General features: G+C 44.9%; 1 protein-coding gene across 4 annotated transcripts in view; it reads right to left on the reverse strand.

Annotated features, from left to right (window-relative positions):
- Positions 1-13948, reverse strand: part of myom3 (myomesin 3) — a 33910-nt gene that overhangs the window by 4490 nt on the left and 15472 nt on the right. For all 4 annotated transcript variants that reach the window (XM_049730554.2, XM_049730553.2, XM_049730555.2 and 1 more), the window contains 20 exons: positions 12132-12263; positions 11907-12068; positions 10402-10543; positions 9332-9531; positions 8496-8546; positions 7916-8043; positions 6797-6980; positions 6412-6586; positions 6226-6347; positions 5532-5719; positions 4818-4944; positions 4002-4183; positions 3705-3819; positions 3454-3610; positions 2819-2925; positions 2434-2478; positions 2213-2349; positions 907-1051; positions 294-353; positions 43-110 (listed from right to left, as the gene is read on the reverse strand). In XM_049730554.2, coding sequence (XP_049586511.1) covers positions 43-110; positions 294-353; positions 907-1051; positions 2213-2349; positions 2434-2478; positions 2819-2925; positions 3454-3610; positions 3705-3819; positions 4002-4183; positions 4818-4944; positions 5532-5719; positions 6226-6347; positions 6412-6586; positions 6797-6980; positions 7916-8043; positions 8496-8546; positions 9332-9531; positions 10402-10543; positions 11907-12068; positions 12132-12263 — 2627 coding nt within the window. The remainder of the gene's footprint in view (positions 1-42; positions 111-293; positions 354-906; positions 1052-2212; positions 2350-2433; positions 2479-2818; positions 2926-3453; positions 3611-3704; positions 3820-4001; positions 4184-4817; positions 4945-5531; positions 5720-6225; positions 6348-6411; positions 6587-6796; positions 6981-7915; positions 8044-8495; positions 8547-9331; positions 9532-10401; positions 10544-11906; positions 12069-12131; positions 12264-13948) is intronic.

Genomic DNA, 13948 nt, shown 5'->3' on the forward strand with positions numbered 1-13948 from the left:
GACCAAAACAGCGCCATTATATTCATTGCCACAATTAAGTACCTTGCACTTTATGATCACTTGGCATTCCTCGTTAACGTTCCAAGACAAGAACTCCTCGAAGTAGGGTCCTTTGGGAGGACAAGCAAACGATGACAATGTCATGGTGATGTATGCGGAGCTCGTTGTGCATCTGCGCCTCTTAAAGGTCACGGGCAGCCATTTGTTATCGTAATGAGGCGGCCGCGTTTGAACGTGCGAGCCAACGGCGCACGTGGCATGTTTACAGAGAGATGCGCTGACCGATGCCTCACCGCTTTTTCTCTCGTGGTCGCGTCGCTTGGCGTTTGCCAGGGCCATCACCTCACGGAATTCTGGATGGTGGTGGGGGGCACAGATAATTGGTTCATTAGATACACTGACACAGTCTGATTACATTCGATGGAAAGAGCAACAGAAAAAGGAATTTGGATGTTTTGTTATGCAGTTTTGGTTTATGTGTTTCCTAGATACACTGACACAGTCTGATTACATTAGATGGAAAGAGCAACAGCAAAAGGAATTTGGATGATTTGTTATGCAATATTGGTTTATTTGTTTCCTCATTTTTGTGGCTGTCGTCAATTTGGGAGGCCTTTCATTTCACAGTACTGCTGCTTATTTATACATTTACTTATATTCATTATTGTCAGTGGTAGATTGAAAAAGGTCAAGGTCAATGAGTTTTTCCTGCTTTAGATTTCCTCACAATTAGACGGATGTTTTTTTCTTTCCATTGTTTATTCAAATTCACTCAGTCAGGTGTAAGATTTTTTTTTCTGTTGTATGATTGTTGGGTTAGGGTTTTAATTTATGGCTTTTAATACCGAATGTGTTACATTTTGGGAATATCTAATATAATATAACATAATCTGTTATGTGACTCACTGTGATCCACCAAAACCAACGTGAACTGGTTCTTGGCCCGTCCATCCCGCAGCTGGGCCGTGTACGAGCCTTCGTCCTCGTGGCTCATCCGATCTATCAGCACCTCCACCAGACCGGCGGCCTTGTCAAAGCGGATTCTGCGGTTCTGCATTTGCGCAGGCAAAAACATGCGAGGTATGAAGGCGCTGTCGCTTAGAGAGCTACTCACCCAAGTGCATGATGAAATATTTTTGCAATTCGCGCGGGGCCCACTCAGAAGCGGCAACAAACATCATTTGAGCTCATTTGCCAGGTTTTTATGTTCATTACGTTGAGCTCATACGGTTGCGTGATGGCTCGGCGTGCGACCATGTGATGTACGGCGAACCCGGCAGCGCTAATCAGCTAAATGGGCTTTTGAATTCGCAAACCTCAGCTGTGATCATTCAGAAACGATGCGTAATCAGCGTTCCTCGGATGGAACTCGGGATAGCGGGCAGATAATGGAGCGAATGGAAATGAGACGCCGGCGCCGTTCGCATGAGTGGCAGCTGCTGCTGCTGAGAGAGTCGATGGAAATAAGCCAAGCGGATGGCGACACTATGTTGGATTTGTGTTCTGTCGACTCCGCAGCTGAATGTTTTTAGGTTACAGTTAATAAATCCTTATGCTTTACTTATTTTCAGCATCCGTGGTAAACTCAAGGTGAGTGAAGAATTGGCTGTTTAAAACCAACGCAGATTCAGAATTTTTCTTTTGCCAACCTCCCCAAACAAAAGGGCTGCAGACTATCTATTTAGAGCGTCATCAATTCTTCACTTTTGTAAACAGATTGGCCTTGGGGGAGGTCATCCTCGTACGGCCCTCCACTTGTCTGACTTCATTATATGGACAGTGAATGTAATAAAATTCGCAGCATCTGTTTTGAATTCGTGTTACGCTGCCCTATAATGTTATTTGTCATTTTCTTTTCCCGTGTCACAAGGGTAATTTCCTCCTGCGGATGTTAAATCTACAGAATGTAAAATTGTCATTTCATTTCACCTTTGTTAGCCTGTTGCTATTTTTTCTTTTAACTCAGTGATGCATCGGGCCCATGTGGGCGTCGCTCTGACACTTTCACACACTCTGTTATTAATGGCTCACTTTGCAGTTTTAATCAACATTATTCTCCTGCTATTTACTTATCTGCAGAAAAAATCTAATCCTCAAACATAAAATACGGACGGGTCCTAATTTGATCTGTTTTCCTCAGATGAGGTTATATTCAAGAGATTTTTTTTCCCAAGTATTGTCGGAGCAGAAGAAGCTTTTCGGCAGTTCTTACGGGAGTGCTGGAGATTTCTTTGTCGTTGAAAACCAGACGTAGCTCGGCATCGTCGCTCAGACTTTCCGTGTGAAGCCACAGACGCACGCCGCCCGTCTCCGAAACTTCCACATGCCAGCCTGACTTCAGTTCGATAACTGCCGAAGGAAAATTTTTTTTTCTTCAACCATTGAATTATTACACATATAGAATAAATTCAAATATAACGTGAGGAGGCATACGTGGATTTTGGACTTGCCGGCTGAGTTCTTTGAGGCGTTCAAGGTCTGCAAGAGTGAGAAGAGGTTCATTAAACATTTGAACTGATTGATCACGTTTGGAAACGTTGATGGGAGAACATAGCGGCTGATTGGTGTTGTGACCTTGAGAGAAGGCGCTACGCAAAATTAGATTGCTCAATTCACTGAGCCCGACTTTGTGATGCCGCTGGAGGTGATTGGGAGTCTTGTTCACTGAATTAATCCACAACATTAAAAATACATCTTACAAATATTCTTTTTATTATAAACTCTTTGAAAATTGGGGTTTTTCAGGTTGTTTTTCAAACGGGTGTGGAACGTGAACAGTTAGGAGATCGTGCACGGTCGAAGCGTAATTTTACACGACCTTCGGCGGTGAGGAGGTAGCTGGATGACAGGCTGGGATCGTCGCTCATCTCCACGGTGTAGAGAGCCAGGTCTTGCTCGCAGGGGTCGTTGAAGGTGAGGACAGACCTAATGGAGGCAAAGATGGATTGTTGCACCAAGTGCACAATTTCTGTCATTTTCTCCTTTTCAAAGGCCTGAAGACACACTGGGCTGTGCTTTGATTTTTTTTTTTTTTTACTTTAAAACAGTTCCCAGGTTTCCTAATAACTTTCAGCAAAATACCCGTAGGATCAGGAATTAAAGTCCTGTATTCTTTTCACTGTCTTGTTCGAGCCTCATTTACAAGAATGGTCGCTCTATTAGCTCATATTTTAAGCAGGACATAAGTCATTTATCCTCATTTCATGTACCCTTGTGAGGATGAAATGGTTTTACGAGCGCAGCGGGGTAGGACGGAAGGAACATCGCTTGCGAACGAACACGAGAAGGCACTTAAAGAGTGTGAAGAGGTCAGCGACTTTGGAGACTTGAGTTTCAGCCACGGAAATCCAACTTGGCTCCATCTGGCATCCTTTTCGCCGAGTTCCTGACCCCGTGATATCACCCCGTGTTCGCACCCTGCGTGGAGCTGCCTCGGTGGATGGCGGTCCCCACCTGCCGTCCTTGTTGTCCGCCTGAGCTCTCGCGCCGTCGATGGGCTCCGTGTAGTTTTTGTTCCAGAGACCCACGCTGCCGTCACAGACGTGATCGCACTCGTATGCCAGGTAGATGAAGCCGTCATCATCCACGCCCACCTCAATGTTTTTGGTATCTGATGATGATACAACTTAACTTTTTTGTTACGTTATACAATATTTTCAAACAGTCGCTTCAAGTCAGATTTCTAGCGGTGTACAAGGGCCGACCTGGCGAGGTCTGCGCTGTGACTGACTCCGAAGGGAGGGAGGGGGCTCCCACTCCCGCCTCATTGACAGCCGACACACGCAGACGGTAGATTTGACCCGCCTGAAGACCTGGAACCTGCATGTCATATGAAACGCATCAAACATTTAGCAGCCGTGCCATTATTCAGAGTTTTTATTAATATGTCAGAGCAGTGGACTGTCAGAGAACACACGACTCTAATCGCTTTGGAAATAAAAAATGGCCGCCACATGACAGAAAAAGCCAAACCTGCCTGCGATGAGTATTTTTCCCCCCACCTTATAAAACGTGTCCGTGACCGGCTTGTCATTCACAGCAGTCCACGTGTCGGAATCATCGCCCTGGCTGATTTCCAGTAAGTATCCCGTGACAGGACCCCGGCCTTCGTAGAGTGGCGCGGCCCACAGGAGCACCAGCGAATGGTCGCTCACCTCACGGACCTCCACGTCGAAAGGACAACCTGGGAAGAGAGTGACCACCGAGCTATCGGTAACCGCAAAATGGCGACGTTCCCTCGATCCGCCCCTGGTTGACTACAGCGATTCATTTTCTTCATGATTTTTGGGGCTCACTTGAGAATTATTAACCCCATTCGGCATGATTACTGAGGTGGGCTTACAAAACAAAAAGCGGGATGTGCCAGAGAATGCCTCGTTCCATTTCCAATATTAATGTCATAGGCGGTGTGCGTCCATTTCTCGGAAGATACGTGGCTCCCCGAGGGCTTTTGTTTCACTGCGGCTTTTACGTTGCCATGGCAACACTACTTGAAGGCCGAGCTGCAATGGACACACTAGCATGATGAAACACGCCATTAGAATGGAAACATAAATGTTACGTATTAGATAAAAAGGGAGCATGAAGGGTAAAAGATTGGTTACGCCAAAATAATTTGGTTCCAAAGAGGTGGATTTTATCCTATGATAAAGAAAAAATTTCAGCGAAATATAAATCAAAAGATTCTATTTTAAAGCTATATTGCAGTTTTTTCTTAAGGGGGGGGCAATGATTTCACCGTTTCCCATTGTTTCCCATGTGGACAAAATTGATGAGCGATTTCCCCTTGTTCATTTTCCCACCGTTTTGGCACTCACCAGGCTCCGGCATGGTCCACTCCTCACACAGGAAAGCCTCACTGGCATCCGACGGCTTCCCCACGCCAACCATGTTGGCAGCAAACACACGGAACTGGTACCAAAGCCCACTGGTCAGGTTGGAAACCTAAAACAAAAACAGACTCAAGAAGCTAACAATGACAAAAAAAAAACGTATTCGGTCAAGCATTGAGCCTGAAAAAATGTTGAATGAGCTGGACTCGGCATTCAACTTGTGTTCTCTCTGCCACGTTTGTTTAGATTTATTACTCCCGGGTTGCACAGGAGCTTTTCCCAGCATTACAGCGTTTCTCTCGAGACCACCCGAGGCACTTTTGCTTTGGCAAGAGATAGACGGTATTCAGGGAATTCTCCGCATCCAACAAAACTCAACGGCGCTCTTCTTTCACATTTACCCAGATGTGTTATTTTACACTTGTAACATTTAAACAATCAAAAAGACATCCACTGGTGTAATTAGGGATCTTGTATAATCAATTTCCTTGAGACGGGCTAAAGAACTTTCCCGGCTTGTCACTACATGGCCAACGTGAACCTTAAATCAATATTTTCATTACTTTCAGATTAACTCGAGGAATAAGGGAGATTTGTATAATCATGTAAAAAGTACAAACATGTCATGCTGCAAGATTCTCATTCAAAACGAAGCTTTAAAAAGAAAGAGATCAAGGAGGTTTGGGAATTTCTACTGACCGTTGCCCGCCGCTCTCTGACCGCCTTCACGTTGACCTCCTGCCACGATTCGGTGCCCGCCTCCCTCATATCCAGGTAATACCCCCTCACGGGGTCGCCGCCATCACGCCGAGGCCTCCTCCAGCCCAAAACCATTTCAGAGCCAGTGCACATCAGCAAAGCGATGGCCGAAGGAGCCGAGGGGACGTCTGGAGTCGATGAAACACAGAAAATGGAAAATCCCAGCAGGGGAGCCGAGCCGCAGCTCGTAAGACTTACAATCGGCATTCAAATGAGACCACATTCAAGTTGAAGGCCGTTCATCCTCGTGCAGAAGCTCACTGGGGAGGCCGAAGGAGGGAATGGCAAGCAAATGAGTCACATTATCTGACAGAGAGTCACGAGAAAAGCCCAGTGGCTCGCTAACAGCCACATTATTATCTGTCAAGAAACACGACACCGCAACAGTTCATCATAATAGCTGACATCTTTGGAACTTGAGTTGAAATGCACCCACTGGAAGCCACATTGGGTAAACCTTTGTTTGCTCGGTTTTATCAGTCAGCTGCTTTGTTTGTTTGGACCATCAGTGGTCAGTCGGTTGGTTAGTCAATCAGTTGATTGTTTCGCCAGTCGTTAAAATGTCCAACAAATGTCAGTGGAAAGATCTTAACGTCCATACATATTTGACTTTCACAGTAAGAAATGAGCTTACGAATGGCGGCTTTGACCAGGATGGGCGGAGACTCCTCCGAGTAGTCACTGTTTCCCGCTCGACTCACTGTCTTTATCCTGAACACATATTCCTTACGGTTCTGGAGGCCGTGGACTGTAAACCTGGAGCGTAAATAAATAAATAAAACGTATGTGTGGGAGAAAAGCCTTTTGTGTCTGTTGTTACCTGGGCTCAGTAACGGGTTTGTTGTTGATGACCTTCCAGTCCCCTTGGCCGTTTTGGCTGCAGTACAGGTAATATCCCAGGACGTCCTTGTTGTCTTTGGGTTCCTGCCACTGAAGAGACACCGAGGTGTCTGTGTCTGGGAAGACCAGGATGGAGGAAGGTGGGGCGGGGACACCTATAAAAAACAAAAATGGTTGGCTAATAAATAATGACGACACACTTTATTTCCTTTGGTCATTTGGGCAGCTAGTTGGTCCGTCCACCGACTGGTTGGTTGGTTGGTTGGTTTCATTGGTCCGTTGTTTACTCAGTCAATTGGTTGGTCGGTTAAGTGGTTGGTTGGTCGTTTGGTCAGTCGGTCACGCGTGCTCACAGACATACTTACTTTGTGATTTTCCTAAGCAGATTGGACCACTCGGCTCCGACGGCTCACTGACGCCATACTTGTTGACTGCACGCACTCTGAAGTGGTAGCGCGTTCCCTTGACCAGGTCAAAGACGGGAAACCTCGGAGAGTTGACCACAGCATCCAGACTGACCATTTCCCAGCTGCTCTTCCCTTCTACCGACTAAAAGCCAGCCCAAAATGTGAGTTAGACTGCAAAATCATTAAGAATGCATTGACACAGGCACCGATGTCGGTATTGGTATCGGTACGGCCTGTCTATACTCAATGTTTACAACACCAACACCATTTTTCCCTTTCAAAGCTCAGCTTTAACGTCGATGTCGTGTTTCGCTCCAAAGCCCAGCCTTCATTATGACTCCCCTTTTTCTTGAAGGATTATTTGACTTTCCAATGCACTTTTGCCAGGGGTGGAACGCGAGCCAGAAAAAGACCGTCAAAGGCACCACCGATTATACAAAGCTGTCTCAAGGGCGAGAGATATATTTGAATGCGGCCTTCATTAAATAAGTGGATGGCAAGTAGCAAACTTTTGTATTTCACATGTGCTTTTGACAGCTCTGACACTTTTATTACTCCAGTAACGCATAACAGTCCAATAAAAAATTATATTTCCTGCGGCACGTTCCTGATAGAGCTGGAAAATGTTGGGGCGTCTGGGCTTGATATTGCACAGCCCGGGGGCCTTTATTGCTGAGAAGATGAGGCGGGTAGGCACCCACAAGGTGGAGGGATTCATCTTATTTGAACTTTTGATGATTCCCAGGGTTGAAAGAATGAAAAGGTGGTGCAATTTTTTCCCCCCATGTTCAGTAAAGGATGTGATGGGAGCGCTGACCTTAAACTGCACCCAACCTTGAAATCACAGATATTCTTGCCCGCGTGTTCACTTGCACCTGTCTCGTTAGATTAGAAGGCAGTGGGGAGTCCGTGCTTTTAATTTGCCACGTTTCAACGCCGGGCGGCCCAAAACCAACAAACGTGTGATGATGACACATTGATCCTCCATTTCAGCACATGCGGGAAAGATTATGAGATGAGAATGTGATCCAATAAAATCCAGCCTTTCAAAAGACAATAATGCTGAGTTTGACCCACCCGCTCCACGTAGAAGGTGAGTGGCTCCTTCCCTCGGGGTTCTGGCTCGCTCCAGCTCAGCACCACATATGTGTCGCTCAGCTCGCAGGCGTGAACGTCAGTGGGCGGGAGAGGAGTTCGGACCTGGCCTGTGACGTGAGGAGAACATCAAGAAGACTTTGATTTAGTATTAGCGGCAGGGAAGAGACTGCCCCACCAACTGAAGTTGCGTCATCTTCCAGCTAGTGACCTCTAAAAACAACTTTTATGATTTGATGACTAAATTCTCTCAACATTATATCATAGCATTCATTTTTTGTAAATCCAATTTACACATCGTGTGTGTGTGGTGCAAAATACTCCTTCATGTGACAGTTCCTCACAGGAATTTCAAAGCAGTGTGCAATTGGGTCCAAATGAGGATTGTTCCACTGAGTGCCGTTTTCGTTTATGAATATTTCATTAGCCGGAAAGAGAGTTTGCCTGCGATGAATGAAGCTGCACATAACACGCACGCCTTCACCTTCATGCATGCGTGTGGAGGACGCTGCCATGAAGACAGTGTCAATCCCTTCACTGTTCAATGGAACATAATTCTCACCTTCCAGTTCATCTTTTACGATGACGACGGTCCCTCCGTGCACCGTGACCACTAAGGGAGCACGAGAGACAAAGACCGTTAAATTTGAGCTCTAATGAAGTCATAATAATAGCATGAGTGTGTCAAAATGGCGGCCACAGGTTGGCGTGACAACTAGAGAAAGAGAGACACAAATAGGTGAGGGGGAGCAACATGGATGGATGGAGAGTGGGCCGCAAGGCGGTCAACCTTATGTCTTGTCCTTCATCTGTGTTTAATGATGCACAACGCTGGACCAAAGCCCATCTGCCCTACCTATTATGTATTGAGAGGAAAACACACACACACACACACACACATGCTACATCTCAGTGCACATTTCAATCCCTGGTTGAACACGGCCATAGTCCAGGACAGTACACCCCAAAGGAAATATTGCTTTTACACGGTACATAACAAAGTAGTAACAGTAAAAGTAAATAGATCTCAATAGCTCTATAGACAGTGTGACCTTGACTTGATGAAATTCTTTTTAGGATGGCAAGTACAGTACAAAAAAAAAAAAAAAAAAAATTACTCATAAAATAAATTGCAATGACTCCCTCCTTTTGTAACATTTTTAATAATAAAAAAAACGGAATGCTGTTTTCTTATGAAAGTGTGGCCATGGGTGCAGACCGTATAAAAACACAATGCAACATAATAAAAATTAATAAACTGGTTCTATAACATGTAATCAGTTTTCATAGTCACAAGAACTGTGGCTATCATGTGTTGGGAGTACCACAGGGTTACGTCTCGGAACCACCCTCTTTCTCACCTCCCTCCCTGTCTCCCTTTTAACGGCAGCACCTTACCCATGGTCCTGGCATGTCGGAGTGGGTCCTCAGTGACAACAGGCTCAGTCGCCTTGGAGGGCCGCCCCACGCCGGCTGCATTGACCGCCCGAACTCTAAACTGGTATGTGGCTCCTTCTTTCAGCCCGAACACCGGGAAGTGGCATGCTTTCTGAGGATTCTCATTGCAGCGCAGCCACTGGCCCTGACTGAGGTCATACCTGTAAAAAACAGAAGGACAGATTGATGGCTCCCTGAAATCATAAACGAGCACATTACTTTCCAAGTTCCTCTTTTATAACATAATGGCGAGACTGCGCGACAAATCTAAAGCGGTAAACACCCCGCTAAGGCCCGTAATAACCACCGCGCTCAAACAAAGGGCCTCCCAAACACATTAGAAACTTATTTTCAAAGATAAATGTGTGGCCTGGCAACTTCAATAGCAATCTATTGCTGCATTCTGGAGAACAAAGAGAGATGAGCGGAGTTTGCGCTAACGATACGGCCGTTGCTAGGGAACTGGATAGCTAGCGACGTGGTCCATCTCGAAAACAGCCATGTTTAGGAATTCCATCCAGCGCTCCAATTAAAAGCCATAAAACACAAACATACACAGCGGCATCATCACGCACAGATGAATGAGGGCATTAGCACAATACTCAAAAAATAAAAATAACGACAAAGACAAATTACAAAGTAAAAAAGTGGATTGTTGATACTTGAGAGCAGCATCTGTTCCTCCAGCAGGAGTCTTTGATTCCTGTATTTGCAGGGCTGATAATTATCACGCCGAACATTCATCTCAGGAAAACTATCTCACCTGCTACCTCGTGTTTCCCGCCTGCAGTTTTATCAGCCGCTAATCAATTTTCCCGAGAAGATGAGCCTCCCACTTTACAATCGTGCTTTTGTTAATGTGTAACTCAGGGCCTCTCAGGGTAATTCCTTCCAAATATATCTTTTTTTAATATCCTCAGTACGGTAATTAAATCTTGATTTGGCTTAGGTGTATAAGCTGTGTGTTTGAAGAAGCCAAAAAGTAGCACTTAGGTTGTGTCAAAATTGGAATCTCAGGCTGCCTGTCTTACCTCTCGATGTAGTAGCCGTCTATGGGCGACGATCCGTCGGCACTGGGCGGCTGCCAAGTGAGGAAGACGTAGTCCTTGTTGATGTCGGACACCTGGACCAAAAGAGGAGACGCAGGGGCTCCAACCACTGTCGCCAACGCATCTGAGGAACCATAAGAATTGAGGAAGAGGATGTTGTTGTTTTTTGATGTTTTTGTTATTTTGTAGTTTTTTTTTTTTTTTTTGTGGAAATAAGTGGACCCTTTTTTTGGACTATCCCAGCGTTTTGTCTGTGAAATTTCTCAAAGGAGTGATATCTGCGTGTGATACACTACTATATTTGAAACAAGGCATATGGAGAGGTAGTTATTGTGTTTGTATAATTGCCAGTGTTGTTTTCTGTTGTTTTGAGATTTTTTTGGTATGTTTTGGAGATGTATTTTATTGTTACTTTAAGACATGGCAGATGGCACTTAAGGCATATGGGTGAGGAAAGAGGACACGAATGCCTGCCCACGTTATGTTCCAAACTATATTAAAACAGCTGCTAGATTGAATGAGACACCAAAAAAAAACCAACAATTAATGTTTCTCATTTATGCAAAGCGGATTGTAATGGAATCTGACATGCTCCAAACCTTGTCTTGAGGCTACGAGGGGGGTAATATTTTTCTTCTCCCCTAATAAAAAGCAATCAAAACACATCTTTTCATTTATTTTCCTGCGGCTCCCATGTTTGTTTTTGCTCTCACCAACACCAACCTTGTATTTGTAATGCAAATGTGACTGCTGAATGGAGGCACTCCATTCGACGGACTAATTAATACCTCCAGCTCTCGCAAAAGAACAGGCTTTGTGACGAGGGAGACGGCGAGACCGCAACCCAGACGCACTTTTGAGGCATCATCCGGGAGCGGTTCCTCATTCTTTTGTCGCCAGTCGCTTTGCTCTGCTGCGCGTAATGCTGTCAAAGGTTTGAGACGATATGACAAGAGTTCTAATGGGAGTGCTCGTGTGATTATTCGCAAAAGCACTCGTCTGTGGAAAAATACACATAGTTTCACGTGACCGATGATGCAATTTTCCCAGATGAATGAATGCGCCGGCAGGAAATGAAAGCAAACCAAAGTCTGGTAGAAAGATAAACTATTTGGGAGTGCAAAACACAATTGACGAGAGATGAGAACTGGCGCACGATCATATTTTGTATGCAAACACGTTTTTCAGAATGCAGTGCGCGAGCTTGTTTTGAGAACTATCTAATGCGATGTGGCAGCGATTTGGTCTCACGGGAGCTGGCAGAGGATTTCATACCATTTGGCCTGCCTGCCCCTTTAAATCAGCTGCGACTGAATTAAAATCACATTTATGAATAATATTGAAATAATTACAGAAAAATAAGAGCTGCTAAATTGTAAATACCCGCCTAATCCCCAAAACAAAATGGCACTATAATAATAATAATGATAATAAAAATGGATGAATGTTAGATCATAGAACCACACTAGTCCCAAACCCATGCATACCTTCAACGTAGACATAGGCACTAGATTCCAGGATTCCATCCAAGGTCTTCAGGCGGACCGTGTAAACTCCTTCATGCTCCTTGTACACAGTGTTTATTGTAATTGAAGCTTCATTGTTTGTGGTCTTCATGTCCACAGCACCAGATTGGAGCAGTGGCGTACCTGTAACGGCAACATAAATGTCGGCGTCTATGGCAAAGGGTCCAGCTCAGTCTAGAACCTTACCATCTCTTAACCAGGTGACTTCCTGCTGGAAGGGCAGCAGAGGTGAGGTGAAGGAACAGTTCAGGGTGAGACTCTCGCCTTCTTTCACCCAGGTTGGCGGAAAGGTCGTAGCAAAGCCGGCTTGCTGCGAAGCTGGAAAGAGCAGTTCACAAACATATAAAGATCCAAAATAATTAGAGGCAGAGAAGGTCCCTAACAAACCACCTGTCATAGTTTGTTTGTTTGTTTGAATATAGTCTCTATAGCATGAATGAATCAGGAATTGACTGAATTGTAGCTTGAAATCAAATTTGTGTCTCTGAAGTGAAACCCTTCTTCAGGGTCGCAGAAAAATCGAACTCCAAGGAACACGAGTGAGGCATTCCCTCAAGCAAAAGCACGATGCAAAAGCCAAAGATGTGACAGCTCGCGGATAGTGAACCGTTCCTGACACGCTATTACTTCAGCTAGCACTTGTCAAAGGCACTGAGGCGGTACCATCTCGCAAAAAACAGAAGCTCCGGGTGCTATGAGGTCTTGTCAAAACTCAGTGGCAGGAAGGAATCAGAAAAAATCTGGCATAATTTATTTGTGTTCTCGACTATCACAAGGATACACGCCGTTTTAATTCACCCCGGTTGGATCGTCGCACGCCATCATTCAAAGACTCGACCTTTGCGTCACCGCTGGGATAAATGTGCCGCAGTTGCACTTTTGCTGATTGACTGACTCGCCTTTGCGAGCTGTGATCGCTTCCATACGACGTCCCGACGTTCACGTAACATTGTCCCATAATATGCTGACAAAGTGCTATTCAAAGCTCCATGACGGTGGCGGGACATATTTCTTTCCCGCTGATGTTGACACACAGCAAGAAATAGAGATGACATCACATGAGTCATGAGTGGACGACAATGGCCATGATTAGGGAATGCCTCGGCAGTTTGGGCACACCTAAGCAATTGTGGAGAACAAGAAAGAGATAGCAGTGCAAACAACGATAAATCATTCTGGACGGCGCCGTGCCCTAGACTTACTTTACTTTGTTTTATCAGGGCCTTTAAAAGGCCAGCTTTGCTTGCTTTGGCGTATCAAGCGTTTGTCTTACATATCTATCAATCAGGCTTTGTGCAAATGGTACTCGCAATTGTGTAATAGAAAAAAAATTATCCAGGGAAAAAAATCTAGAGAACAAAAAAAGCTTCCTATGCGTTCTTGCGTCATTAGAGATTAATATTAGAGTTGGGTGAATATCGATACTCGGTACCGGTATCGATACCAGCCTCATTTTAAGATATCAGAGCTTGCGCTGTTGTTTTGGGATCAGACATTAGAGGAACAGAACATTCCCATTATTGTCATGCAGTTTTAAGGAATATTGCTACATTGGGATATACAAGTATGTCAGTACTTGGTACTGGTATCAGTGACTACAGTTCAGCTCAGCCCAAATTTTTTTAGTGGTATGTCAAACTTGTTGACTGATTTGAAGACGGCATCCTGCCAATGCTATTATATCAACGCATATCAAAAAGAAACTAGCGCCACGCAAACACAATTTCTCGCGGCAATTAAACTGCCTCTCCTTTCAGATGGAGCCAAAGCAATAAAAATGCCCATGGCCTTTTTTTATAGCTTAATAATTCACTCTGTTTCACCCGTTACTGTTGCACTTGTCTGCATCGTTCATTTCTGAAAGAAGCGAGCCCCCTCCCCCAAAAATCTCTATTTTATGTTCCATATTTACTTATAAAGTAATGCGCATGGGTGGTGTGCGTTCTTAAGTTGAACCAATGCAAACTGAACTCTGACCTTAAAAACAAATGACTGTACTATGT

The sequence above is a fragment of the Syngnathus scovelli genome, chromosome 9, assembly GCF_024217435.2.
Source record: "Syngnathus scovelli strain Florida chromosome 9, RoL_Ssco_1.2, whole genome shotgun sequence".
In the NCBI taxonomy this organism is placed as follows: Eukaryota; Metazoa; Chordata; class Actinopteri; order Syngnathiformes; family Syngnathidae; genus Syngnathus; species Syngnathus scovelli.